Source organism: Pelophylax lessonae (genome assembly GCF_965119305.1).
Source record: "Pelophylax lessonae genome assembly, chromosome: 1".
Classification (NCBI taxonomy): domain Eukaryota; kingdom Metazoa; phylum Chordata; class Amphibia; order Anura; family Ranidae; genus Pelophylax; species Pelophylax lessonae.
The window spans coordinates 218,678,015-218,705,300 of record NC_138768.1 but is presented as its reverse complement, the minus strand read 5'-3'; the positions used below and the strand labels follow the sequence as shown (position 1 = coordinate 218,705,300).

The 27,286-nt window shown below is 41.4% G+C and overlaps 1 protein-coding gene across 1 annotated transcript in view; it reads left to right on the top strand.

Annotated features, from left to right (window-relative positions):
• RNFT2 (ring finger protein, transmembrane 2) overlaps window positions 1-27,286 on the top strand; it is a 76,674-nt gene that overhangs the window by 19,812 nt on the left and 29,576 nt on the right. Inside the window, exon 5 of the mRNA XM_082256642.1 lies at window positions 6,548-6,701. Within this exon, the coding sequence (XP_082112768.1) occupies window positions 6,548-6,701 (154 nt within the window). The remainder of the gene's footprint in view (window positions 1-6,547; window positions 6,702-27,286) is intronic.

The window sequence follows — 27,286 nt, the reverse complement described above, 5'->3', positions numbered from 1 at the left end:
CTGTGTCCTTAATTGCGGTATATATAATTTCTTTTCCCCAATAACACTTCCTGTCCTAAGGTGACATTCTATTTTAAGCCCGTACCGTGTGAAACACACTCAAAAGACTTGACACCCGGTGCATAAAAAAGTGCACACACGCAAACGTGAGACACACAAAAAAGTACACACATGGCCCTCCTCCGAAGAGGAAGGGCCCTAACCCTGATCCCCCGGGGCGCGAAGCTCCTGACAGGGACTGAGGTACTCACTTAGGTCCGCCCAGCCGAAGCCGGGCAGACCCTGTTCTCCAGGGGGACTGCCGAAACAGCCCACCCCGAGTACTAGGTGGGGCTACCCCGAAGGGAGACCCCATGAGAGAGGGCGAACTAAGCCAAAAGGCCATGTCCACCCCCTCCCAAGACTTTCAGGGCAGGCCCGAGGACCTACGCCATACTCATCGTGCAAGTGACAATACAACCAAAAAGGGACACACGTGAACACACAAACAAAGAAAAAACAGAGTGGGGAAAGGGGAAGTGGAGAAGTGCTGGGTAGTGCCTAAGTGCAAGACCTCGGCAGGCCCCCCGGCCAGGAATAAAACATTCCTCTGGTGTTGGCCAAAAGGCCCACCCCAAGAGGCAGGTGCAGAAAAAGTGTGATGGTGCAGTGACCAAGGTGCCACAAAAACTCAGGTGAGCTGCCCCTCACCAGTGAAATTGAGGCACCCCTGGGCTGCCACCCCAGGGGCACGTACACCACGGGCTTTTTCGGACTCAGCCCATGGCCAGACCAAGTGTAGCCCTTCCCCCCTCTGGGTCACGGTGTAAGAGCTCAGTCCACTCGGTCAGTTTCTGACACTAAGGCCACGGTGAATACCGGCCTCATTGTCGTACCAGCCAGAGTGCACATAGTGGGGGCCACAGCCTCCGCCTTCCAGTCAGCCGGATCCTTAAAGGCCAGGGACTCTTCAACCAGAATCATGGTTGTCTTGTTTAATCTTTAAGAGGACCTGATCCTATCTGAGGGTGTGTTGTTTTTTTCAGGTGGGCTCCAGTTGTTTGGTTGAGCTCCTGTTGCCTGGGTGGCTAATGTTTTAGCCTTGGGAATTTTTGCTGTTGTTCCCACCCCTCATGATTAACACTGCTTTGGAATGTCCCAATGGTTATGACTATCAGGAGCTGTGTTCGTCAATGAACGAAAGAGAAAATGGGATTTTTGACTTACCGTAAAATCCATTTCTCTGATGTTCATTGATGGACACAGCACCTACCCCTCTGTGGACTTATAATTCTCCTGACACTGCTTGTAACAAAACAGCTATAGAAGAAAGAGGGAGTATACCCCTGGGGACTGCCCATGGGTGTAGCCAGAATTCTTTTCTGCCTAGTGTCCCACTCCTGTAGGGGGCAGTATAACCCAATGGTTATGAATATCAGGAGCTATGTCCGTCAATGAACATGAGAGAAATGGATATTACGGCAAGTCAAAAATCCCATTTTTAGTTTTAGTCGTATTTTAGTCATCTGAATTGTTTGTCGTATTTTAGGCGACATAAATCTCCAGTACATTTTAGTTGACTAAAATCTAACGGTTTTAATTAAATTGTGATGCATCATTTAAAGGGATTGTAAAGGCAATTTTTTTTTTTATCTTAATGCAAAGAACCTTCTGTGTTCTGCAGCCCCCCTAATGTTTCCCTGAGCCCATCTCCATCCAGCGATGTTGCAGGAGTTTCTCAGCTGCCCAGGACTCCTCTCCTCATTAGCTGAGACAGCAGTACGGCGTGATTGGCTCCCGCTGCTGTCAATCAAAGTCAGTCAGCCAATCAGGAGGGATAGAGAGGGGGTGAGGCCTTCATGTCTGAATGGACACAGGAAGCTGTGACTTGAAATTTTTATCCGTTTTTTCACACAAATAGAGCTTTCTTTTGGTGGTATTTAATCACTGATGGGTTTTTTTTTTTACTAAAAAAAAAAAAAGAAAAAAGGTTTTCTTTTCTGTCAGTAAATTTTGTAAATAAGTCATTTTTCTCCTACACTGATGTGCGCTGATGAGGTGGCACTGATGAGGAGGCACTAATATGCCGCACTGATTGGTGGCACTGATGTGTGACACTGATGGGCAGCACAGATGAGCAGGCACTGATTGGGGTCACTGATGAGCATTGATTGGTGTCACTGATGTGCACTGTTTGGTGTCATTGATGGGCACTGCTCTGGCTTTACTGTAATCAGGGCACTGATGATCAGGGGCGTCCTCATATGCCATTGTCCCAGAACGAGAGGCACACTGATCTCCAGTCATTTAAAGGTGGGCGAGCTGCAAGTGGTTAAAATATAAAATAACCTCACAAATCTAAACTCTATTGGCTGTAATTCCATTGCACATTTTACTGAATATATTACCAATATTAAAAATTAAGAAAAAAAAAAAAATAAGAAAAGCCTTTTTCTTAATTTTTTTTTTTCTTTCAGCACCTTGGTAGATGCCTCCTACTTATTCTTATATGGTAATGCAATAGTTTAATGCATGTTAAAACTTTAATGTGCTATTATTATGGGCTGGGGATAGAATTGGGTTGCCGATTTAGAAAAAGGCCAGCAGATGGCATCAAAGAGATAGTGTGAATGAGTGTAATGCATGGAACTGCATAGGAAAGGATAGATGGGAGCCTGTGTTTCTCAGCCAATACAGCTTGCCTACAGAGTCAGGGCGCTGGGGCTTTAACAGACAGGTGGAGCTCAGAGGAAAGCAGAAGTTCAGGTGCGTAAACCTCCCTCCTTCACATTTTTGTACGTTTTACTTTGTTGACGAATATTGGAATTGATTTTAGTTTTCATCAAATGACTTGATGTGAATTTTTTTTTTTTTTATTTAGTTTTCATCACTGAAAACGTAGCTGACAAAAATTTTGATGAAAATATTTTCGTTGACGAAATTAACACTGAATCACTCTCCTGTATCTATGGTAGAACAGTGTTGTCACCCTAGGACAGCACGTTTTTTAGGACTACAGAACTTTTCTTCCCCTCCCCTTATGTCAATAACAGGGGGGATGTTTTGTAGTTAAGGGATAACCTGTGCAGGACTGACATGCGGCTTCAGATAACCCTGCAGAGTCCACAGGAAGAACAGATATAACAAAACCCTTTCAAAGCTATATTAAACAAACCAAAGGGATCAACAAAATAACGTTTGGTAGAGTTAGTCTATTTAGAATAGACTAACAACTATACATAAGGAGGTCAAGGATATTGTTAGGGCTACGCTTTAATTGTAATAGTTTCAAACCTGTGTGCAACACACGCCATGCTTAATAAAATGAACCTTCTTTTTTCACATTAGTGCTTATTCTAATTCCCATTGCAGCGTGTAGTGAGAAGTGGCTCCCACATATCGCTTCCATATGACTCGCGGTGGAAGGGTATAAACAGCATATGCCAAAATTCCTTACCTGTTTGGCCAATAGGATGAAGTAGTTCAGGTACTTTGGGGCTATACTACTTCCTTCAGGAGATTAGACACCGGCAAACAAAGCAGAAAGGCCTCTTTTACATAGGCAGGAAGGGGACTGTTCCCATGCCGCGCCTTCAATGCTTTACGTTGTGGTAAATTTAACATGGCTTGTCGCGTTGGCAATGGGGCAGCACCCCAGACATTATATATATATATATATATATATATATATATATATATATATTTTTTTTTTTTTTTTAAGATTCTACATTTTTATATTATACATTTATACATACTGTATAAGGAGACTGCAGACATGCTCTTTTCACAAATATCCCTACCTAACATACCTAGAGCCCTCTCAAGCACTGGTAGTGGAAGCTATTAAAATGCTAAAAGTGCATAAAAGGCCAGGACTGGATGGGTTCTTAGCCTCCTACAATAAATGTTTTACGGACATTTTCACACCTCCTTTGCGAAGATTTTAATAACAGTAGGGTAGATTTAGATGTGTGTCTAAATCTCCCTTTCCTCTGAAGTCCGATCCCATATAACTCACGCTTCAGAGGCTACTAATAGGTGGGGAGGAAGTGATGCAATGCCTCCTGACCGCCGGTTTAAGCCCCATTTTTGCCAACAAATGTGGCACCACCTTGTGCATTGCATGTGGTTGTGGGGAAGTTGCAGTGCTTCCCCATTTGCTTGAGTGTGTAGCGTTCAGCGGGCTTGCCGTCCACTGCTTTCTACATGTTGTGTAAACTTTTCCACGGGCATGAAGCAAAGCAATGCGACCACGCCATGTAATCACCACTGTCTGCTGCCTATAGCAGCCTAAGGGGGGGGGGAGGTTGACCCTATATATAACTGAAGCCTAAAGGGCCATACACACTATAAGATTTTCTGAAGACTTTTTCCTTCAGATTTACCTTTTCTATGTAGTGCAAGGGCCTGCCAGATTGCATACAAATTGAAAGTGTTTAGGTTTGACCTCATATTATATGGTTTTGGTAAGTCTAAAGGAAAAAGTCTTCAGAAAATCTTATAGTGTGTATGGCCCATTATACTCTTGCACAGGTCAGGAATTTTCTTCTACAGACGTGTAACAGAACTAAAAGATCTGCTTTTAAAAAAGTTTGTTTACAAATTTTTTTCAATATAACACAGACATGACATTCCTCTAACACGCTAAAGTAAAATCTTTCCAGTATCCTCTACAATTTTAGGCTAATTTCACAAAACTCTTCACTTGCATTGAATTATTCTTTGTTGTCCTTGTTAGGAGATTTGCTGGGTAGCCGAACTCCCTTAACAATTCTATTTACCACTAAAAGTTATAACTTAAATATGCTTTTTATCCTTTGTTTGTGAGAGACGGTAGGGTAAGATTGGCCTCTATTAACGGTGTTGAACATGCATTATGTTTTGTTCTGCTTCACAGACAGACAATCACACTGACAATTCATTTAGTTGTCTCCTCACTGCTTCTGATCCCTTTCGTTTAATATCTGAGCCATGGAACAGATGTAGGCAATTTCATTGTCTCCTTTGACAGGTTATTGTGCAATGGAGTGTGCAATATACCTGAGACTAAATCTTGTCAAATAGGATAGTTTAGTCTTTTACAACAACTTTGATTACAAGTGTAACAGTAATGGGCAATTTTCAGAGGCAAGAAATCCCTGGAGGGCATCCTTCTCACATTGTAATGCTCTAATTGGCTTATTTGTGGATGATGTCATAAACTGCAAACCAAGGCATTCAGGGACATTCAACTTTTTCCCCCTTTATGGTTAACAATAAGCTTTTGCTTTAATTATTAAAGGGGACCTGTTATATTCATACAACACCAAATATAAAATAAAATAGTTTACCGATTTGCTCTTATTCACAGAGATACAGTAGTTTGCTCAGGAATGCTCTGTGGAAGGGCAGAGGACTGTTTAGTCTCAACTTCTATCTATAAATAGCCATGATGGAAGATTGGTGGTTAGGGGAAGTATTGGCAGGGTTACCTATTACATTCTGAATGTGTCTTTGGGAGCACCTATCCAGTTCTTTTTAAATTTGGGCCACCCTTCCTGTGGCTGAAAAGCAGCATAGACATTAAAAAAACACCTGTAGACCATGATACATGTTAGGGTCAAGGCAGTCCACTACCTACCGGCTGACTTTGATGAAACTCTGCTATCTCCATGACACACGTACTGGCATGTATCTTTGAAGTTTCCCCTTGGGTCTCCACGTTTGCTTCTCCCACTGGGGTCCCCTTCTTCTTCCCTACCCTTTCCCAACATTTCCTCTCTCTGCTCCCTGTCACTATTCTCTTTCTTTCGCAGCTCACAGGTCTCCCCCATTTCGGGTTACCCGCTTCTCTAGATGTTCTCTTCAGCAGGGATTGTTGCACACCAAATTATGGTGCCCATGGACCCACAGTGCACACGGTGATCCCTTTATTCACCTCACACTTTCCAGGCCCTTGTAGCCACCTTTTATCATGCTCTTTACGTGATCTCCAGCTAAAGTGGCCTCAATTATGTAACTGCATTATAGGGACACTATACCCCTCCAACATGCTACAGCGTGGCTTGGTTTGGTGATAGTGGGTAACCTTGACAACTCTAGTACGCTCAAGGTCATATTGTACCTTTGACTGTTTTTGTAATTGTTTGAATGTCTTCTTTGTCTGTTATCTTTCAATAAATTACTTAAACAAGAAAAAAACACCTGTAGAGGGGAAAAAAGATTATGTACTTGCCTCTCGTGGTGCAAAGGGGTGACGTCATCCTCTTATCAATGAGTAATGGGCAATGGTCAATGGTGAGCGCTCCTTATCCCATGAGAATACACCGCAGTACATTGCTGCGCTTTCCTCCAGCTTCGATAACTCCTTTTTCTAGCAATTGCATACATTTCCCAACATGTGCTGTAAGCTCTTTTTAGCATATTAGGTCTTGACATGACTTCATGATCAGGTAGAAATGATTGAATTCTATAGATAAACAATGTAACCCAAGTGTCAGAATAAGTAATTACTAAATTTGACTATACATTGCAAATTCTCACTACAATATATGTGTACTAAGGATTGATTTCTTTGCTTAATTTACAGCCTTATCTTTCTGAAACCCAATTTGGAGGGCTTGGATTTCTTTGAGCTCATGTGGATTGTTGGCATCTCAGACTTTGTTCTAAAATACATAACAGTGTCCTTAAAGTGTCTGATCATCGCTCTCCCTAGGATTGTCATAGCGGTAAAATCCAAGGTAAATGCAGATCCTAATATGTTTTGTGTACATGACTTGTACTATGCGATGCATACTAGCTCATTATGTGTTTCTCTTTCAGGTTGGAAAAAAAAAATAAAAAAATTTTAATGGGTTTGCAACCTCTTTAATACTGACAGCAGTGGTTGCAACGATCAGCATTTATTCATTTATGTAAAACCATTATCCCAAAAGAAAAAAAAATGTTGATGAAATTTTAAACATTTTACCTTGAATTCAGGATTGTTTTGTTAGGCAAGTTTGTCTAAATCTGTTACTGCATCTAACACTACCCCCCCCCCCCCCCCCCATAATGTCAGTGCTGCTGTCCAAAGGTATCTCCATTACTTCTCCATCCAGAGTGGAGACACCCTAAGAGAGGAAGTGTTACCGATCCCGATCACCAGGATCCAGGAAAATGCAAAACTAATGCAGCCACCACATTTAAGGATTGGTAACCTTCAATATATAACATTTTTTGTTTTGGGCTTCATACTGGTTTAAGTGATAGATTACATATTACAATAATGTTTGGAACTAAAGGTCATGGTAACTTACAGTTTCAGAACACAATATAGTTTATAAAAAGTTCTGTTCACTTCTATACAATTTCAGCCGTTGTGTTTTTTCGAAAGGGTCAGGGACTTTTATACCCACAGCAGTTTTAATTTTTGCTTCCATACACTTCAATGTAACCACTGTGTTTTGTGTTTTTCACTTGCATGACAACAAACACCCCCCTCCCCCTCCCCCCCATAACAAACTTCCCTGAAAACAAAAAAAAAAGGATCAAAAACATATTAAAAGTGCATTAAAAACATGTTCAGAAATGCAAAATGCCCTAAAAAAGGCATCAATCACAACACACATCTGTGTGAGGCTAGCCTAATAATGGGGTTGTGCAATACACATGGTTGCGGCACAGTGGTTCAGCATTTTAAGGGTTAAAACAAGCCACTTGTCAACCGCAAAGACTGCCACGCGTTCTAATGAGCCCTTCTAATTTACACTGGCCAGTGTGGATTACACAGATTATTGTAAATTGAGCAGAGTTTTAGATTTTAGCGCTGCTGCAATGTTTTTTAATATCCTGATAAATGCTTTCCTTTGTTGCCTTATATTGCTGTTTAATCTATGACATTGCTTCTGTTTATTTTCTTCTTAAATTTAACCGTTTCTAAAAGAAAGTGGGTATGTTTTATTTGATACCTTAAACTGTTGTACTATACTTTGCATTGTTTATTACTTCCTGAAAGAAGTAGAACTTGCAAGTAGGACTAACCCCTGTGAAGTTCGCTGATTATCAGTTTTGATTGGTTAGGTATTCCCAGTTTACCATTGGCAGAGAAGTGCCACTGGCAGATCAATTAAATTTGGCTCACAAGGAATACAATACAAGCAGATCTTCATTTGTCCCTGGCCCTGCTCCAAACTATGCCCCCCCCCCTTTTTTTCTCATTCTCTTTAGCATCTTTTCTTGTTTATGGACAAAATTAATATGCTGTAGCTGAACAGACAGAAATGATCTCTCCTGAGATAAATTGCTTCATCGGAAAAGGTTGAGAGTTGCTCCACAACCCCCCTCCACCAGTTCTACCTACAAATGGGAGCAGTCATTAATCCTTGTCAACTTGCTTGTGGATGATAGGAAAAAAAGACACCCCGGATTCCCACCAAGGCTTTGTCTCGCATGACAGATTTGTCTTTTTAAGATGAAATCTGTGCCGGACTGAGCTACTACGATGGGAGGTAATATTAACTCTCAGCAGTTCGGCGTTCTTTGATGGATTTCCTGAGGTTGCATTAGGCAGCAGTGTTTTTGGAAATCTTTGTATACTTGGATAATTAACCTTATTGTAAACTTATCCTGGATTTGAAAATATGCACACATCTCTTGTGTAGTGGAGCCAACTGCTGCAGTTGCACTCAGTAGTGTACAAGACATCACGGGGTTGTATCATCTCTGGAGGTACTGTAGACATTAAATGATCGATCGTTGTAAGTATGTCAGCATCATGTGATAAATGTCTGGCAATGGGAATAATAGAAGTTCAGTGGTTACCCAGGACTACTCAGAAGAATAATCATCTTCTAAACCCAACCTAGTCAATCTTTCACTCAAGACAAAGACTTGCATGTTTGTATGATTAAGGGTCTACTTGTTGTATTAGGGTACTTTCACACTGCTCTGTAGCAAAATCGTGGTAAAAACGCCTGTGTTTTCAATGCAATTTTGCTGTGTTTCAGATGCATTTGCAGTGCGTTTCTGGAGCTTTTTTTGGTTGCCTATGATTAAATGGACAAAAATGCAAAACACGGTCCGTTTTTGGTGCTTTTTTTTTTTATGCATTTTTGTTCTGTTTTTGTCACATTTACCATTCATTTCAATGAGGAGCTATGTTGTGGTGCAGTTTTGAAAACTGTACCAAAGATGCAGCATGCAGGACATTTTAAAAAAACATCACACCCGTAGCGCAGTGGTGTGAAGAGTCCCATATGATTTAAAGGGAATTTTTTTTTTTTGCAATTTAAAGACAGAAAAAAACATATCAGTGTGAAAGGGATCTTCTCCAAAAATAAAACTGGAGGTCAACTTGTGCAAGAACAGGACACACGTTTTGAGGGGTATATGCTGTTGTGGTTCAAGTTTGTTTCGCTTTTTTGTATCTAAGCCTGATACACAACTGGGTTTGTGAGTATATTGCGTTGTTTTATCTATATTTTTATAATGCACAAGGCTGGTGCGCCCTTGTGTTCTCTCACTTAGTATACGTCCTTCCACCCTGTGTGCACATGAGCATCCTAGATTTTGTTTGTGTTTCACTGTCTTACAGGCACCAATAACTGTAGGAATACTGTACAAATGTTGCTCCTTTGTTATGAAGAACCTTACTAATGTCCTAATTGATGATGTGTTTTGCTCCTCTCCAATTTTGAACATGATAAATTTGTCCTTGAATTTATTAAGGAGGAAGCACTGTACCCAACATTACAGAAACTGATGATGTGATCTAACCCTAAGGGCTCTTTCACACGGTCCGCCTCCGTAGGCGGATCCGTGCTGCTCAGCAGGGGATCGTAAACACAGATCCCCGCTGAGCAGGAAGGTGACATCTCCCTCTCTGCTCTGTGTGCGGAGAGGGAGATGTCAGAGCCCCATGCATCTCTATGGGAGAATTGGATGAGAGCGGTCCGCCTGTCCGCTCTCATCCGATCCCCTGGACGGATGGAAAATAGGGTTTCCATCCGTCCGGATTTTATGGACGGGATCGGATGCGGAAGGCAGCGGGTGTCAGTGGAAATGTCCCCCGCTGCCCCATAGGGACGCAATGGGGGATCCGATCAGATCCGCCTAAAAAAAACTAACAGGCGGATCTGATCAGATCGCTCGTGTGAAAGGGGCCTTAGGAACTAATAATCAGCTGTTAGCAGTCTAGTTATGGTAATTTCTGATCATGTCATTTTGATTGCTATGGGTTTTTATGTTCCTGTTATGTTAGTAGTATGTGCCTGCTTTTCTTATAAGTAGTCTTCCTCCGTATAATACATTTCAGCCTGCGTGTAAAGTAAACTCAAGAGAAAAACGTTTTTTTTTTTAAATTTTGGATTGATTAAGGGTGGGTTATAACCCCGTCAGGTTTTTCTTTTTTTTTTTGCTATCCGTGTCCTATTTGGGAGATTTCCCTTCACTTTATGTCCCATAGCCATGTAGGAAGTAAGAGGAAATGAGGAGAAATCCCTGCAAAGTGAGAATATCCCTGGTTGTCACCAGGGTTATGAGAACATGTGTCCTCATTGGAATGTTTTCCCTCTATTACTGTTCCAAGGACAACCCAAATCGTTTTTGGTTTCACTTTTGATGATACCAGTAAACATGACAATTAGAGAGGGTGAATCTCTCTAATGAGCATAGACAGCAATAAATAGCAGACAGGTGTTCAAATCCCTCTCCAAACTAGCCAACAGTAAAAAAGGAAGTTTTAATTATACTTTAACTCCATATTCTAGAGCTGTGTTTTGGGACCTAAAAAAAAAATGTCTTAATCCTGCCTTAAGAGACTATATTTTATGCATATACAAAAAGCGTTTGTAAAGCTTACATTTTTTTTTTCATTCTTTTAGATAAACATGCTATACTTACCTGCTCTGTGCAGTGGTTTTTCACAGAGCGGCCCCAAACCTCCTCTCCTGGGGTACCCCATCGGTGCACCTACTCTTCTCAGTGCACCACCATAGGAAACCGCTTCTTGTCGTGGCACACGTGCAGGCTCGCTCTGGATAGGGTGACCATGTATTCCCGGATTACCTGGGACAGTTCAGCATTTGGCAGGTCTGTCACGGGTCCTGGGCACCTTCATTCTGGGACAGTACAGTGTCCCAAAATGAAACTAACATAGCCACCCTACCAGCCACATTGCCCAAACTGGTCGCTAGGACCACTTGTTGTCTAGCAACCAGTGATGTCACGCAGACAGAGTGAGCCCGCGGCCCAGCATTCAGATTGGAGGAGGCCTAGGGAGTAACTCCACCCATCGCCTCCTCAACCTTCTCCGGTACAGCGCTTTGGCGGTGGCATGCTCAGGGAAAGACTTGCTGGTGGGATTGGGGAGATCGGAGGAGTCTGATGGACTGATCGGGGACTGTCACCACCAGCACTCTGTTGTTCCTCTGGCCAGGAGATGGATTGGACGAGCCCTGCCTCCACCAGACTTCTCCTTCTTTCCCTCCAGTCAAGATCATCTTCTGTTTCCTGAGATCGGCTGCCCGACTTCTCCTCCCTGCCTGACTGAGGGACCGGAGAGGGGTCAGGGCATCGGAAGGCAGCTGGCCAGAGAGTTTTCCCGTCAGGAAGCTAAGAAGGTGAGTCCTGCCCACCTGGTCCTAAACCCACCCACCTTGTTATATACCCCCCAACCTGGTCAAAAACCCACCTACCTGGTCATATACCCCCCCCCCACCTGGTCACATACCCCCCACCTGGTCATATACCCCCCACCTGGTCATATACCCCCCCACCTGGTCATATACCCCCCCACCTGGTCATATACCCCCCCACCTGGTCATATACTCCCACACCTGGTCATAAACCAACTCACCTGGTCATAAACCCCCCCCCCCCACCTGGTCATATACCCCCCCACCTGGTCATATACCCCCCCACCTGGCCATAAATCCCCCCACCTGGTCATATACCCCCCCCCCACCTGCTCATAAACCCACCCCTCTGGCCATAACCCCCCCCAACCTGGTCATAACCCCCCCCTGCAGTCTCTGACCATCTCCTGTAGTATGTTTGCAGTCTCCGACCAACTCCTGTAGTAAATTTGCAATCTCTGACCATCTCCTGTAGTAAATTTGCAGTCTTTGACCATCTCCTGTAGTATGTCTGCAGTCTCTGACTGTCCCCTGTACTATGTCTGCAGTCTCTGACCTACTCCTGTAGTATATCCACAGTCTCTCTGATCATCTTCGGTAGTATGTCTGCAGTCTCTGACCGTCTCCTGAAGTGTGTCTGCAGTCTCTGGCCGTCTCCTGAAGTGTGTCTGCAGTCTCTGACCATCTCCTGTACTATGTCTGCAGTCTCTGACCATCTCCTGTAGCATGCCAGCAGTCTCTGACTGTCTCCTGTAGTATGTCCGCAGTCTCTGACCATCTCCTGTAGTATGTCCGCAGTCTCTGACCATCTCCTGTAGTATGTCTGCAGTCTCTGACCGACCCAAAAAAAAAAAAACCCACTCCACTCTCGAGCGAGGCCATCTGCGACTGCTTTGTAAGTCGAGTGCCATTTTTTTAAATAGGTAAGGGGCAGGGCCAACAGCGACATCGCATAGTGGCACCGCCCCCTTGTGATGTCATAGACCGGTGCATGCTGCGGGTGGGGGCTGTCCCTGAATGGCAGTTTGGAAATGCGCACACCCTGGCTGTGTGTGTGTGGTTTTTTTTTTTTTACTGTGGATATTTTTTACTTTTAAAGTGTTTGTAACCCTAACATTTCATATCCCTGATATGTGCATGCTGTACCATGTACTTATATAGTTACATAGTTATTTAGGTTGAAAAAAGACACAAGTCCATCTAGCTCAACCGATAAAAAAAAAAAAACAGTAAAGTACAACCTAACCATTCAATCCCATATACATAATCCTATACCCACAGTTGATCCAGAGGAAGGCGGAAAAACCCCAGCAAAGCATGATCCAATTTGCTACAGCAGGGGGAAAAATTCCTTCCTGATCCCCTGTGAGGCAATCGGATATGCCCTGGATCAACTTTACCTATAAATATTAGTACCCAGTTAAATTATGTACAGCCAGGAAGGAATCCAGGCCTTTTTTAAAGCAATCTAGTGAGCTAGCCAGAAACACCTCTGGAGGGAGTCTATTCCACATTTTCACAGCTCTTACTGTGAAGAAACCTTTCCGTATTTGGAGACGAAGTCTGTTTTCCTCTAGATGTAAAGAGTGCCCCCTTGTTTTCTGTGTTGACCTTTAAAGTGAATAACTCAACACCAAGTTCACTATATGGACCCCTCATGTATTTATACATGTTGATCATATCCCCCCTTAATCTCCTCTTCTCAATTGAGAATAAATTCAGTTCCTCTAATCTTTTCTCATAGCTGAGCTCCTCCATGCATCTTATCAGTTTGGTTGCCCTTCTCTGCACTTTCTCCAGTTCCCCGATATCCTTTGTAAGAACTGGTGCCCAAAATTGAACTGCATATTGGTATTATGCGGTATTATGGTATTATCGCATATGCTGTGTTTTTTATGGTTTGTACAGGGGCAAAATGATGATATTCTTAGCCCCCAAGTGCATACCTTAGCATTTATCAACATTAAACCTCATTTGCCACATAGTTGCCCAATGAAACAGTGCATTGAGGTCAGCTTGTAAGTTGGAGACATCCTGTAAAGAAGTTATTCCACTACAAAGCTTGGTGTCATCTGCAATGTACTTGTATAAAAAGTAAATTTTAAAGAAATATTGTATTGTATAAAAAGTATCCAGTTCTCTTTGTATTCCTTTCTTTGTGTGAAATCCCTGGTGTTCCTGCCAGTCCCTCTGCTTTCCCATTAGAAACTGACCACACTAAGCTGGAGAACACACTATGGTCAGTTCTCTAGCTGTGCTGGGAACTCAGCCTGCCCTCCTGAAATGATCAGATTTGTCCTGGCATGCCTCCCCTGCACAGCCATTCACTGGGAAGCTCAGTGTACTGCTGCTGCTCCTTCCCCCAGCTCTTATGCAGCTGAGAACAGAGGGAACAGAGGAAATGTGATCAATTATAAAAAAGGGGAAAACAATTAATTGATGTTTTTAATATTGATGTTGTTTTGCCTTTCATTTCTATTTTAAACTGAATGGATTGTTTTACAAGGTGATCGTTTACAATCACTTTAATGATGGCAATGCATTAAGGTAAAAAACGTACATTCATATATGTGTAAATCCATTGTAGTTGTAAAAAAAAAGGAAAAATACTTCATGCTTACAAACACTGTATGCTGGTTTATGTGCATAAATGCAAGTACTTTATGTGCCATTTTACCCTGGATTTTTCTGATAACTTTGAGTAGTAAGATCCAGTATATTTGTAAGTAAATTTACTGTGTCGGTGTGCGTGAGCCCTAAGCTGTTAGTAACCAACTAAAACCGTCTCTCTAGTTTTTTTTTGTTTTTTTTTTGTGATCTTTGAGAAGGAATACCACTACAGTAAAGCACCTAAAGAGGTCAGGGATGATTTGCTGTAAAGCTTATTACTGTTTGTAAGAATTTGAAACTAGTCTAATGTCAATATACCTAGGCGCTCTTTAAACTACATTGCATGAGTAAAACAATCTTCGTTTGTGAATATTTTTCTTATAGTACAACTAAAGTTAAAATGTAAAAAATTGCAAGCAGGCAGTCTCTTTATTGCAGAAGGGAGATGCTAAGGCTCTTCTGCAATAAAACAAACTTGCCTGCCTGTTCACAGTCTTGAGAATATATGCTGAGCTGGGCATGCATGCATGCATATAAATTCTCTGTACATCCCGATGCCAGGATTGAATAACTACTGTCCGCATACACTGGCGTTAGGCAGTCATCTTTCAGCCAATCAAGACGGATGAAGAACCTGCACCTGGAAGAGGTGTTCAGGGGAGAAGATGTTGTGTCAGCAAGGGAGCTTGTAGATGTCACACAGTGTTAATTTCGTCGACTAAAACCGACTAAAACATTTTCGTCGACTAAATTAACACAATTTTAGTCGACTAAAATACGACTAAAACTAAAACAATTCAGATGACTAAAATATGACTAAAACTAAAATGGCATTTTAGTCTTAAGACTAAAATACGACTAAAACTAAAATGGCATTTTAGTCAAAAGACTGTAACTAAAACTAAATCGAACTTTGTTGCCAAAATTAACACTGGTGCATGCTCAAAGCTTAATACCATAAATAATGACATATTAGATTTTTCACTCCAGGACCAGCAGTAGTACATAATGAGTTTGGAAATTGTAGAGAAATGCTTAAATAATGCATTACAAATTACAATTGAACTACACCCATCCGATTATAGATGACTAAAATGAGTTTTAGTTGACTAAAATGTAGGACATTTTAGTTGACTAAAATGTACTGGAGTTTTAGTCGACTAAATATGACTAAAACTAAAACACTTGCAGAAGACTAAAATGGGACTAAAACTAAAATGCCATTTTAGTCCTAAGACTAAAACTAAATTGAAATGTGCTGCCAAAATGAACACTGATGTCACATTGCTGGAGCAGAGGTCAGTATCCGCAAACTTTAGTTCTGCTTTAAAGCAGTAGTAAACCACAGCAGGAAAAAAAATATCCCCTGCAGGGCAATATCATAAAATGCTAGTATGTGTCACATACCAGCACAATATGAAATACTTACATAGTTACATAGTAGGTGAGGTTGAATAAAGACAATAGTCCATCCAGTTCAACCTGTGTAGGTGTGTGTGGCTGTAATCATCCCACATACCCCTGAATGTTCTGATCCTTGAGATGTACATCCAATAGTCTTTTGAAAGCCACCATACTACCCGCAGAAACCACCTCTTGTGGTAGAGAATTCCACAATCTTGTAGCCCTTACCTTAGAACAAAGCCCTGCAGTGGTGCATTGTCACTGCTGACAGGGCTTCTATGTTCACCCGGTGTTCCTTCAGGGTTTACTTGGTAATTGTACTCGCTGGTACCGATAACTTTGCAGTGCGATTTGAGCCCATGCAAAATGAATGGGCTCGATTCACACTGCAAAGAATTGCATGCGATTTAAACAGAAATGCGGTGTGATTCCTGTCCAAAACACATGCGGTTTTTCCACACCACTCCTGTGTGAACCCAGGCTGAAGTCACTATGCCAAGCCTGGGTTCACACAGGAGTGATTGGGGAAAACCACTTGCGATTCGGACAGGATATCATTTTGTATGGGCTCAAATGGCACCGCAGTGGTACCGGTTTCAGGTATTGGAGCATTTGCATGAGTACTCATGCAAATACTTACTATCAGCACCGATAAAGATACCGGTATCCATGCAACCCTAATTAAAAGATAACAAAGCAGACTTTACTACAGCTTTAAGTGAGATTGGTGGGAAAGTGTCGCTTTTATTCTGTTGGCCATGAGTTATCATTTTTTTCGAGTAGGTATAGAAAAGGATTGTCTCTGTTAATTCTCTATAAAAGAGTATTTTATGCAGTAGATATATTTTTAGTTATGTGTTAAGGAACCATGGGAACTGATAGTTTTGTAACATCAGATTCAGTTTGCCTACGATCAATTACAGTTTGGAATAGGCAAAAACTTTTACATCTATTCATACAATACTGACACATGTAACAGCCTTGCGTTCAGCAGTTATTCAGCTCTCTTTTGGACCAGTTTTCTATTTCAAGCCTGTGTTTCCTGGAACAATTTGACAGAGTGCCCCATGCTGTACACTTTTTTTTTTCCCCTAATGTTTCCAAATTCATTGTTGCATCCTTTTGTTCACTCTTTAGGCCAATTTCAAGTGACATCCTTATCTGCAGCTGGTAACCCACACGCGGACACTGATCTTTTCAGCTGGCCATGGGTCTGTGGGGGCTCTATGCCTCAGTTTATTGGAACACAGAGGGCATATTCACACCAGGAGAAAATGGCTCATTGAATTACTAAGTAGACAATTTAGTAGCAAAATAATAGAGGTATATCCATTTTAGCCACACAAACACATCTGGTCGGCACTCAATCACAATACCAACTTATTGGGTGCCACTAGCCGAGAGCCCTGTACAGTCACAGATGCTGTTTGATGATTAAAGGTTGAAAGCTTCCAGGTTTCTGCATGGTGATTCTGGTGTCCCTTTTAGCCAACGTTTTGATTAATAAGTAGTCTTCCGCAGAGCTGCCAGCTGACCATGTTTTGTTTGCACAGCAATTGTTTCCTCTGGTACATCTTGATTTGCTCTGATGGGAGGAATGATGATCACTTAGTCTTTTGGAATAAATTTCAATTTTTTTTTTTTTTTTTTACACTGGTGACAGATGACTTGCAAAGTCATTCCCAGTTATTAGCAAAACTTGATAGCCTGGATTTGGTTTTAGGGAGTATGATAGAGAGATGGTTGATTCGGAACCCAAAAGGGTGCATACAACTTGATTCTAAAGTAAACTGTATCTAGTAGTATTGCTTATGACAAAAATGAATAACGCAGAGCTTAAATAATATATTTTTTCACCCATCCCCATCTTTACAAAAGGTGCATAGCTTAATGCTCAATTTTTTAGAAAGTCTGATCCTTAAAAGTTATTAGTATGTTTTTTACTGTTGATGCTCATAGTAAAAATTTGTTTAAAACTTAATTATTTTCAAAAAATTATATTATGTTTGCTTTTGTTTTCTACATTAAATTTGATATTAAAAGACCCTCCAACATTAGGAGAATGGTTCAATACAGTGGGCAGTGTGCTGAGAATGGAGAAAGTCATATACCCACACAGGGGTAATACATCTAAATTTTAAAAACTTTGGGCATCGTGGTTGGATACCCCAGGGCTCGCCCCGGTGGATCTAACAGTGGATAGGCTACTTAGCCTTAATGCCTAAATACATTTGATGGTTCAAATATGTGTAGTGGCAATACTTTTTAAAAGTTTGTGCATGTTGATTCCTAAGATGAATATTGAATAATGGCTTTTTTCAGTGATATGTGACAAGAAATTGTTGTATAGTATGTTTCTGACATAACTTTATATTGGCATGTACTGATGGCAATGTAATGGTGCTAAATCTTTAATAAACATCTTTGTTTGCATATAAAAAAAAAAAAATTGATATTAAAAGAGAAATTTATTTTAATTTTTTGATTCATATTTACCTAGGTGCTGCATTTGTCCCCCACTGGCTCTAACACTGAGAACCAATCGATCGAACACCACTGATCGCTCAGTTCTGACAGCAACCCGAGCAGAGAGCTGCTGACGGTCAGTCAGCACCTCACTGCTCTGCCCCCTCCTCACTTACTAGAGCGCTGGGCTGTGGAGGGGATGGGAGCAGCCGTCTCAGGCTCTCAGCAGATGGTTGCAATCTGGCCTGAGCCTGGACCAGCTCTTGGATGTCAGCAGACTTCAGTTTACTGTGTGTTGAAAACCGTTCACAGGAGTGCAAAACTTACTGCACTCCTGTGATCCATATGAGAAGTACAGCCAAACAAGCTTTGGCTGAACTTCTATAAATCATTCAATAAAATCTCATATACTCTAAGGCTCCATGTACACGGGACGCTGGAAATGGCCGTTTAGGAGCTGTTGGGCGTTTTTTTCAGAAGCCCCTGAACCTATCTACATTTTATCTTATCTGTCCATGTACACCAGGTCGTTTACAGTCATTTGCAGGCAGTTGCGTTCAGGGACTTTTTTTTAGAACGCAATTATTTGCGTTCAACCGCGTGTTTCCCGGCGTTTCAAACGCGTCCGAACGCGATGACCCGCGTTTAGCGTTCGCGTTTTTCCATTTTAAAGGGGAATAATTTTTTTTTACCTCTAGGAACGGTTCTAAACGCAAACGCCCGCTAAACGCGGGTACAAACGCGACCGAATGGACGTTTCAAACGTCCTAAAAATTCCAGCATTCAAAGGGACTTTTAACAACGTCCCGTGTACATGGAGCCTAAAAGACAATAGAAATGCAAGTCCTTTTCAATATTTTAAATGTGCAGCATTTATTAAAATAAAACGTATGATCCTGCCATGAAAATCTTTGTTCATGTTTCCTGTTAGGTTGACAACACTATCTCCCAATTGTGCTTCAGCATCATCACTCTGTCACACAGGCTGCTGATGGAAACTACAGGTGGCTTTCTTTAGCACCATAAGTGCACTACAAGAATTACCCCATAGACTACAGGATCCACTCTGCCTAAACTAGTACCATACCACAGTACCCACACTCCCAAAAAATAGAACTCTGGCCAGGAAAAGGAAAATATTGTTTAGACTGCCTTTTGTTAGATGTTTTGATTTCTCTTTCACATTTTTCTGTGATGTCCATTCTGTTATAAGTATTTTATCTTTGATCTTTTATAATGGACTTTGAAGACTACTGAATGTGGCAACCCTCATTTTTAGGGGGTGTAGGGAGCATAAGGCCTGTTTCACTAGGGCTTCAGATTGTATACAAGCAGCCTGAACAGCAAGCTTTGAAAATGCATTTGCAGAACTTTCAGCAAGCTTTGTTGAAGCTTTTAAAGTACCACTCAACTCCAGTTTGTGACTGTTCAACACAAATCTTAACAGGAGAGTTGATTGCCACTTTAAGCAATTTGCTAACAGACTTTCAGCAAGCTTCAAAAGGTTCTGAAGCCTGCTAGTAGCTTGCTTAAAGTGGCAATCAGCACTCCCATTTGGATATGTGTTCAACATTTACAGAATGGAGCTGCATGATACTTTAAAAGTTTCAACAAAGCTTGCTGTTCACACTGCTCTTATACAAGCTGAAGCCTGTGTGACACAGGCCTAAATGTGGTAACATTGCTTTGTGAATGGGCTGTAATGGCAGTCAGATAGCAGTCTTGTGTAAAACATCCTCAATCTGTGCCTGTCTCCTGCAGAATGTCACCAGTCCCCATCAACTTCTGTAAAATGTCCACAATTTTCAACTCTTCTTATAGCGTGTCCGCTAGAGCTGCACGATTAATCCTTAAAAAAATTGATTTACCTCCCCCTTTATGATCTTAAAACAGCATTTCCTCCATTCATGCAGAGCAGAGCTGTTCTCTGCTCACTCACAGCTGTAAGAAAAAGAGCAGCAAATGTTTATCAATATTGCTAAGGCTGGGAGATAACTATAAACAAAGTATAATTTAGTTCTCTTAAAGGAATGAACTTCCGTCTGCATGTGTTGTGTACAAATGGGAAAAATGTAAGTGATTTTAGAGATAAAAAGGAATGTACTGGGATGAGACATTAGTGAAATCTGGCAAGGTCACCCATGATATGACTACACGTATATCATAACAATATGTGCAGGGTTAATTAATCTAATGATTAACAATGTGATCACAGTTATTTTAAATTTGTTTCTCAAACAGAATGGTAAAATGAAGGTTAAATTGATAAAAGTGCACACACTATAAAATAACCCATATTAAATATCCTTTGTTAGTGGAAATAGTGCATTTAAAAAAAAAAAGAAGGGAAATTAGATAAAACATAAGGAGATATATCTGTGGGAATATATTGGAATTAGGGTGTGATATTGAGATTATCACTCGAGTATTACTATTTCTCTCAAATTTTATTCAAAAATCTGTCTAAGTCTGTGTTAGTGAGCACTTCTCCTTTGCCAAGATAATCCATCCACCTCACAGGTGTGGCATATCAAGATGCTAATTAGACAACATGATTATAGCACAGGTGTGCCTTAGGCTGGCCACAATAAAAGGCCACTCTAAATCACACAGCACAATGCTACCGATGTCGCAAGTTTTGAGGGAGTGTGCAATTGGCATGCTGACTGTAGGAATGTCCACCAGAGCTGTTTCCTGTGAATTGAATGTTCATTTCTCTACCATAAGCCATCTCTAGAGGTGTTTCGGAGAATTTGGCAGTACATCCAACTGGCCTCACAACTGCAGACAACGTGTAACCACACCAGCCCAGGACCTCCACATCCAGCATCTTCACCTCCAAGATCATCTGAGACCAGCCACCCGGACAGCTGCTGCAACAATCGATTTGCATAACCAAAGAATTTCTGCACAAACTGTCAGAAACCGTCTCAGGGAAGCTCATCTGCATGCTCGTCGCCCTCATCGGGGTCTCGACCTGACTGCAGTTCGTCCTCGTAACCGACTTACTCACATTTGATGGCGTCTGGCACTTTGGAGAGGTGTTCTCTTCACTGATGAATCACAGTTTTCACTGTACAGGGCAGATGGCAGACAGCGTGTATGGCGTCATGTGGGTGAGCAGTTTGCTGATGTCAATGTTGTGGATCGAATGGCCCATGGTGGCGGTGGGGTTATGGTATGGGCAGGTGTATGTTATGGACACAGGTGCATTGTATTGATGGCATTTTGAATGCACAGAGATACAGTGATGAGATCCTAAGGCCCATTGTTGTGCTATTCATCCACGACCATCACCTCATGTTGCAGCATGATAATACATGGCCCCATGTTGCAAGGATCTGTACACAATTCATGGAAGCTGAAAACATCCCAGTTCTTGCATGGCTAACATACTCCTGGACATGTCACCCATTGAGCATCATGTTTGGGATTCTCTGGATCAGCGTATACGGCAGCGCGTTCCAGGTCCTGCCAATATCCAGCAACTTTCAACATTCCACAGGCCACAATCAACAACCTGATCAATTCTATGCGAAGGAGATGTGAGGCAAATGGTGGTCACACCAGATATGGACTGGTTTTCAAACCCCCCAGCCCCCCCAATACAGTAAAACTGTACATTTTAGAGTGGCCTTTTATGGTGGCAAGCCCAAGGCACACCTGTGCAATATTCATGCTGTCTAATCTTGCCACACCTGTGAGGTGGATGGATTATCTCGGCAAAGGATAAGTGCTCACTAACACAGATTTAGACAGATTTTTGAACAATATTTGAGAGAAAAGGGATCTTTGAGTTCAGCTCATGAAAAATGGGGGAAAAAGTGTTGCGTTTATAATTTTGTTCAGTGTAATATGGGGTTAGTTTAGATTAAGATGAGGTTGATAATTATAATACAGCTGACATAATACTGAACAAAGCCAAGATGGATGGGATACATTGGAATTTTCTGAAAAACATGAAATCTAAAGGTCTGATAATAACCTTATGTGCGGTCCATGATGTGAGAGTAATAAATACAATTTAAAATCGAACAGACCCATCACATCAAGTTTACACACCCTGTTAGGATAGATGCCATTTGCAGCCAAGCTGATGATTGGTCTCTTCTTTCATATAGTTTGTTGGTACTTTTTGTTTTCCAAAGCAGAATGTGTGGATTGTGAAATGATGTGTTCCTTTTCCTTGTACGTGCAGTGGTAAACTGCTGCATTACTGCTCGTTATTGTTATAATTTATTATGAAATATATTTTATTGTCGGATGGAAACTAAGGACTTGTGTTATCTTGCTAAAACCAACAGCACAAGCAATGAGAAATTCTAATATTGCCAGGAAAGGTTGTATTTTTAAACCTGAAACTAGAGTTTATACACAAACAGCATGAAAGAAAAAACAAGCCATTGTAATATATTTCATGCAAGCTTGACCCAATAATGAAGGGTTCACCCAGCTAAATCAGAGTAGTAGTAGCAGGGTGCTACTGGACAAAGTTAGACATTTTTTGGTCAATTATTTAACTTTTAATGGTCCCACATTTTGTGCAGCAAATATTGCAAACAGCCAAACTAAATATTTGTTTAATGAAAGGTTTACAAAATATGGATTTGTATTGTTGTTTAGGTACATTGAAATCCAGCCATCTTTTTGCCTTTATTGGAGGAGGCTGGAGAAAAAGAAAAATGACATGCTTTAAACTAATGAGGTAGGAATCAGCTGCTGTAAGTCCAGTGCAGGACACATTCCCTGAAGACCCAGATATTTGATTTTTTCGTAGATTTTGATCCCGGTATTATATTGAGGATGGCAATACCCATACTGAGTATGCAGTTATCACCCCGAAGGACACTGTATTCAGAGTCATTGAATACTTTTTCCCCAGCTCAATAAGCAAAGCCAAATGCTTTAGCAAAGCCTGTGAGCTATCAAAGGAGTATACATTTATATAGATCAGGGCTTGACAAATTTTCCTGAAATCTAGGAGCCAGCTAAAAAAGTTAGGAGCCAGTTTTTTTTTTTTTTAAACTAACAACCAAGCTTTATTTAATAAAACGGATACTAAATTTACACATAAATACGACTAGAACCCCACTCTCCTCTATAGCACAATTGGATGAAAACAGACTGTCTGTCTCTTTCCATCCAATGCCATCTGATCCGATCCACGGGATGGATAGAAAATAGAACCACCATCCGTCTGCTTTTGGTGGACAGGATCAGATGGCGGCAGATTACTGCTCCATAGAGGAGAATCAAGGGTCCGATCAGGTCTGCCTGAAAAACTGACAGGCGGACCTGATCAGACAGCCCGTGTGAAAGGGGCCTTCGGCTGTGGCATGACGATGAGGGAAAAAAAAAAAGGGATATATATATAATATATAATTTTTTTTTTTTTTTTTACATTTAAAAAATAAATTAAATAATAATAACCACACTCCCTGTCAAAGGTAACTAACTGGACAGGGAGATGGTAATGAATGAATTGAGAACAAAAAGGCAGTGGAAACAGTCATTACAACAGTCATTACTCCCGGCCTCCACAAGAGGGCGCCAGTTCCCCATTGGAAGCCTGTCATCTCAAGTAGGCCGAAAAGCCGGGGCCTCAATTTTCAGACGGCCCGGAAGTCCATGCACTCCGTGCGCGGAAGTCCGGGCAAAAATGACAGGACACCTTCTGCAGGGCACCCCCAGGCGCCAGGTCGCTAATACTAGTCGCAAATGCGACCTGGCGCCCGGGGATTGTCGAGCCCTGATATAGATAGTAGAGGTTTAGAGAGCTTTTTGTTCAGTTTGAAGGGCCAGAAGTATGTTTTTACTACGGCAGGTAAACCAATCAAACATGCTAAGTTAATTGATTCGCTGTCTTCAGCCTTTCAGCTTCTCGCTGGCAACCATACTAACATTAAAACTCACAAATGGAAGCAGGCCAGGCGACTAAGAATGCTGCATTACAGACCCGGGCACTTGTTGGGTCTGTGCAACTCAGATTCCACCCCGGTTCTGGCCCAATAGAGCTAGGAATAATATTTAAACTTTAAGGACCCCAGAACGAGAAGAACAAGTGGTCCACAGGGGGCAACTTCTTATGAAACAAGACTTTTCCCTCCAGCTTGACACGGGGACCGTGTAAATCAAAGGCAGTTATGGCTATCTTAATGAATGATTGTGGTATAGTGCCAGGGTTCACCACAGTTGTTTTTTTTAATGACCATTTCTTGTTTTTCCTGTTACCAAAGGCGTTATCAAAAGCTGAACATCCCTTCCAGAGATTACAAAAAGTTCTATCCAGATGCCTAATTCAGGATCTTCTGAGTATGCATTTTATCTGTATGGACATGTTTTCTGGATGGCCATAAGTTTGGCCAGTGGCAAATGCTACTGCAAAGGCCACAGTAAAAAGTGTTTTTAGAAGTAGTTTATAAGTACAGAGTGCCAAAAGCTAGAGAGAGTAACAGAGGAACTATTTTTATGGTAAAGTCCTAACAAAAAGTTTTGAGGTTTTGTTTTACACCTCTTACCATCTACAATGTAGTGAAAAAAGTAGATTAAGAAACTAGAAAACTATTGCCTGGATGTCTTCATATATTTTTTTATTAAGTCCGTAAGGGGATATTGGACTCTCTCCCTATGAGATTTGGTTAGGGAGTGTCTTGCTCACTTGCTTATATTTGTCTCAGCAGCTGAATCTTTTAAGATTTTGACAAACTCATGTATGTGATTTCTCCCCAATTCCAGATCCTAAAAGTTTGAAAGGATCTCATAAACTAAAGCCAAGTGACTTGTGGCTTGTTAAGAGACATTTATATATAAAGAAATAAATGTGTGGAGACACAATACAGCATTTAATTCGTGAAAGGTTTTAAAAACTTGAAGGAAAAGTCACCTGGATCCACACTAGACACTGCAAAAGAGACTAAATGAAAACATCTCTGATTTGTTTTCCTCTTGGAATCACAGTTTGGGGTACTATTTATTTAAAGGCTTTAATTAAGGTATATAAATATACAGTGGGTACGGAAAGTATTCAGACCCCCTTAAATGTTTCACTCTTTGTTATATTGCAGCCATTTGCTAAAATCATTAAAGTTCATTCTTCTTCCTCATGAATGTACACATAGCACTCCATACTGACAGAAAAACACAGAATTGTTGACATTGTTGCAGATTTATTAAAAAAGAAAAACTGAAATATCACATGGTCCTAAGTATTCAGACCCTTTGCTGTGACACTCATATATTTAACTCAGGTGCTTTCCATTTCGTCTGATCATCCTTGAGATGGTTCTACACCTTCATTTGAGTCCAGCTGTGTTTGATTATACTGATTGGACTTGATTAGGAAAGCCACACACCTGTCTATATAAGACCTTCCAGATCACAATGCATGTCAGAGCAAATGAGAATCATGAGGTCAAAGGAACTGCCTGAAGAGCTCAGAGACAGAATTGTGGCAAGGCACAGATCTGGCCAAGGTTACAAAAAGATTTCTGCTGCACTTAAGGTTCCTAAGAGCACAGTGGCCTCCATAATCCTCAAATGGAAGATGTTTGGGCGACCAGAACCCTTCCTAGAGCTGGCCGTCCGGCCAAACTGAGCTATCGGGGGAGAAGAGCCTTGGTGAGATAGGTAAAGAAGAACCCAAAGATCACTGTGTCTGAGCTCCAGAGATGCAGTCAGGAGATGGGAGAAAGTTGTAGAAAGTCAACCATCACTGCAGCCCTCCACCAGTCGAGGCTTTATGGCAGAGTGGCCTGACGGAAGCCTCTCCTCAGTGTAAGACACATGAAAGCCCGCATGGAGTTTGCTAAAAAACACCTGAAGGACTCCAAGATGGTGAGAAATAAGATTCTCTGGTCTGATGAGACCAAAATAGAACTTTTTGGCCTTAATTCTAAGCGGTATGTGTGAAGAAAACCAGGCACTGCTCATCACCTGTCCAATACAGTCCCAACAGTGAAGCATGGTGGTGGCAGCATCATGCTGTGGGGGTGTTTTTCAGCTGCAGGGACAGGACGACTGGTTGCAATCGAGGGAAAGATGAATGCGGCCAAGTACAGGGATATCCTGGACAAAAACCTTCTCCAGAGTGCTCTGGACCTCAGACTGGGCCAAAGGTTTACCTTCCAACAAGACAATGACCCTAAGCACACAGCTAAAATAACGAAGGAGTGGCTTCACAACAACTCCGTGACTTTTCTTGAATGGCCCAGCCAGAGCCCTGACTTAAACCCAATTGAGCATCTCTGGAGAGACCTAAAAATGGCTGTCCACCAACGTTTACCATCCAACCTGACAGAACTGAAGAGGAATGGCAGAGGATCCCCAAATCCAGGTGTGAAAGACTTGTTGCATCTTTCCCAAAAAGACTCCTGGCTGTATTAGATCAAAAGGGGGCTTCTACTAAATACTGAGCAAAGGGTCTGAATACTTAGGACCATGTGATATTTCAGTTTTTCTTTTTTAATAAATCTGCAACAATGTCAACAATCCTGTGTTTTTCTGTCAGTATGGGGTGCTATGTGTACATTCATGAGGAAGAAGAATGAACTTAAATGATTTTAGCAAATGGCTGCAATATAACAAAGAGTGAAACATTTAAGGGGGTCTGAATACTTTCCGTACCCACTGTATATCTTTAATGTGATTTGAAAAGTAGTTCAGTCATGTTGAAGTCATATAGTGTTCTATACATCTTCCATTTTATGTAAAATTGTCTGTGATTACCTATGCTGATAAGACAGCATGTCCAGTGTAAAGCTAGAAGGCCATTCTGGCCACAGGAGTGTACAGCCAATTACTCTCTAAATATTTTTTAACAATGAAAAGTAATTTTGTAATGAAAAAGCTGCTCACAGCTATTATATTCTCCACAATGGAATTTGCCTCTTTGGCCAGGACTACCTCCACCTAAGCGTGTGGAGGTTCCAAGTTAAAGGTTATAGCAGGCATGGTTAGTGATCAAAATATTGATCAAAAGAGGGGAGATTGTAAAGGAAATTTGTACATCCTGTATATTATTTTGTATGTATTGCACACTGCATGCATGGAGCACACGGCACTAACGTTTTCATTACATGTTTGCATTCTTAGGAGTCCTGATTAGAATTAGCCTGCCTATGTTACGCCCCTTGTTACCATAAAAGTACAATTGTAATAAGAATGTGATACCTATGTAGTCATGTATATAAAAGCCTGAAATCGCGTCAAATAAAACAGAACAGTTATTTTGG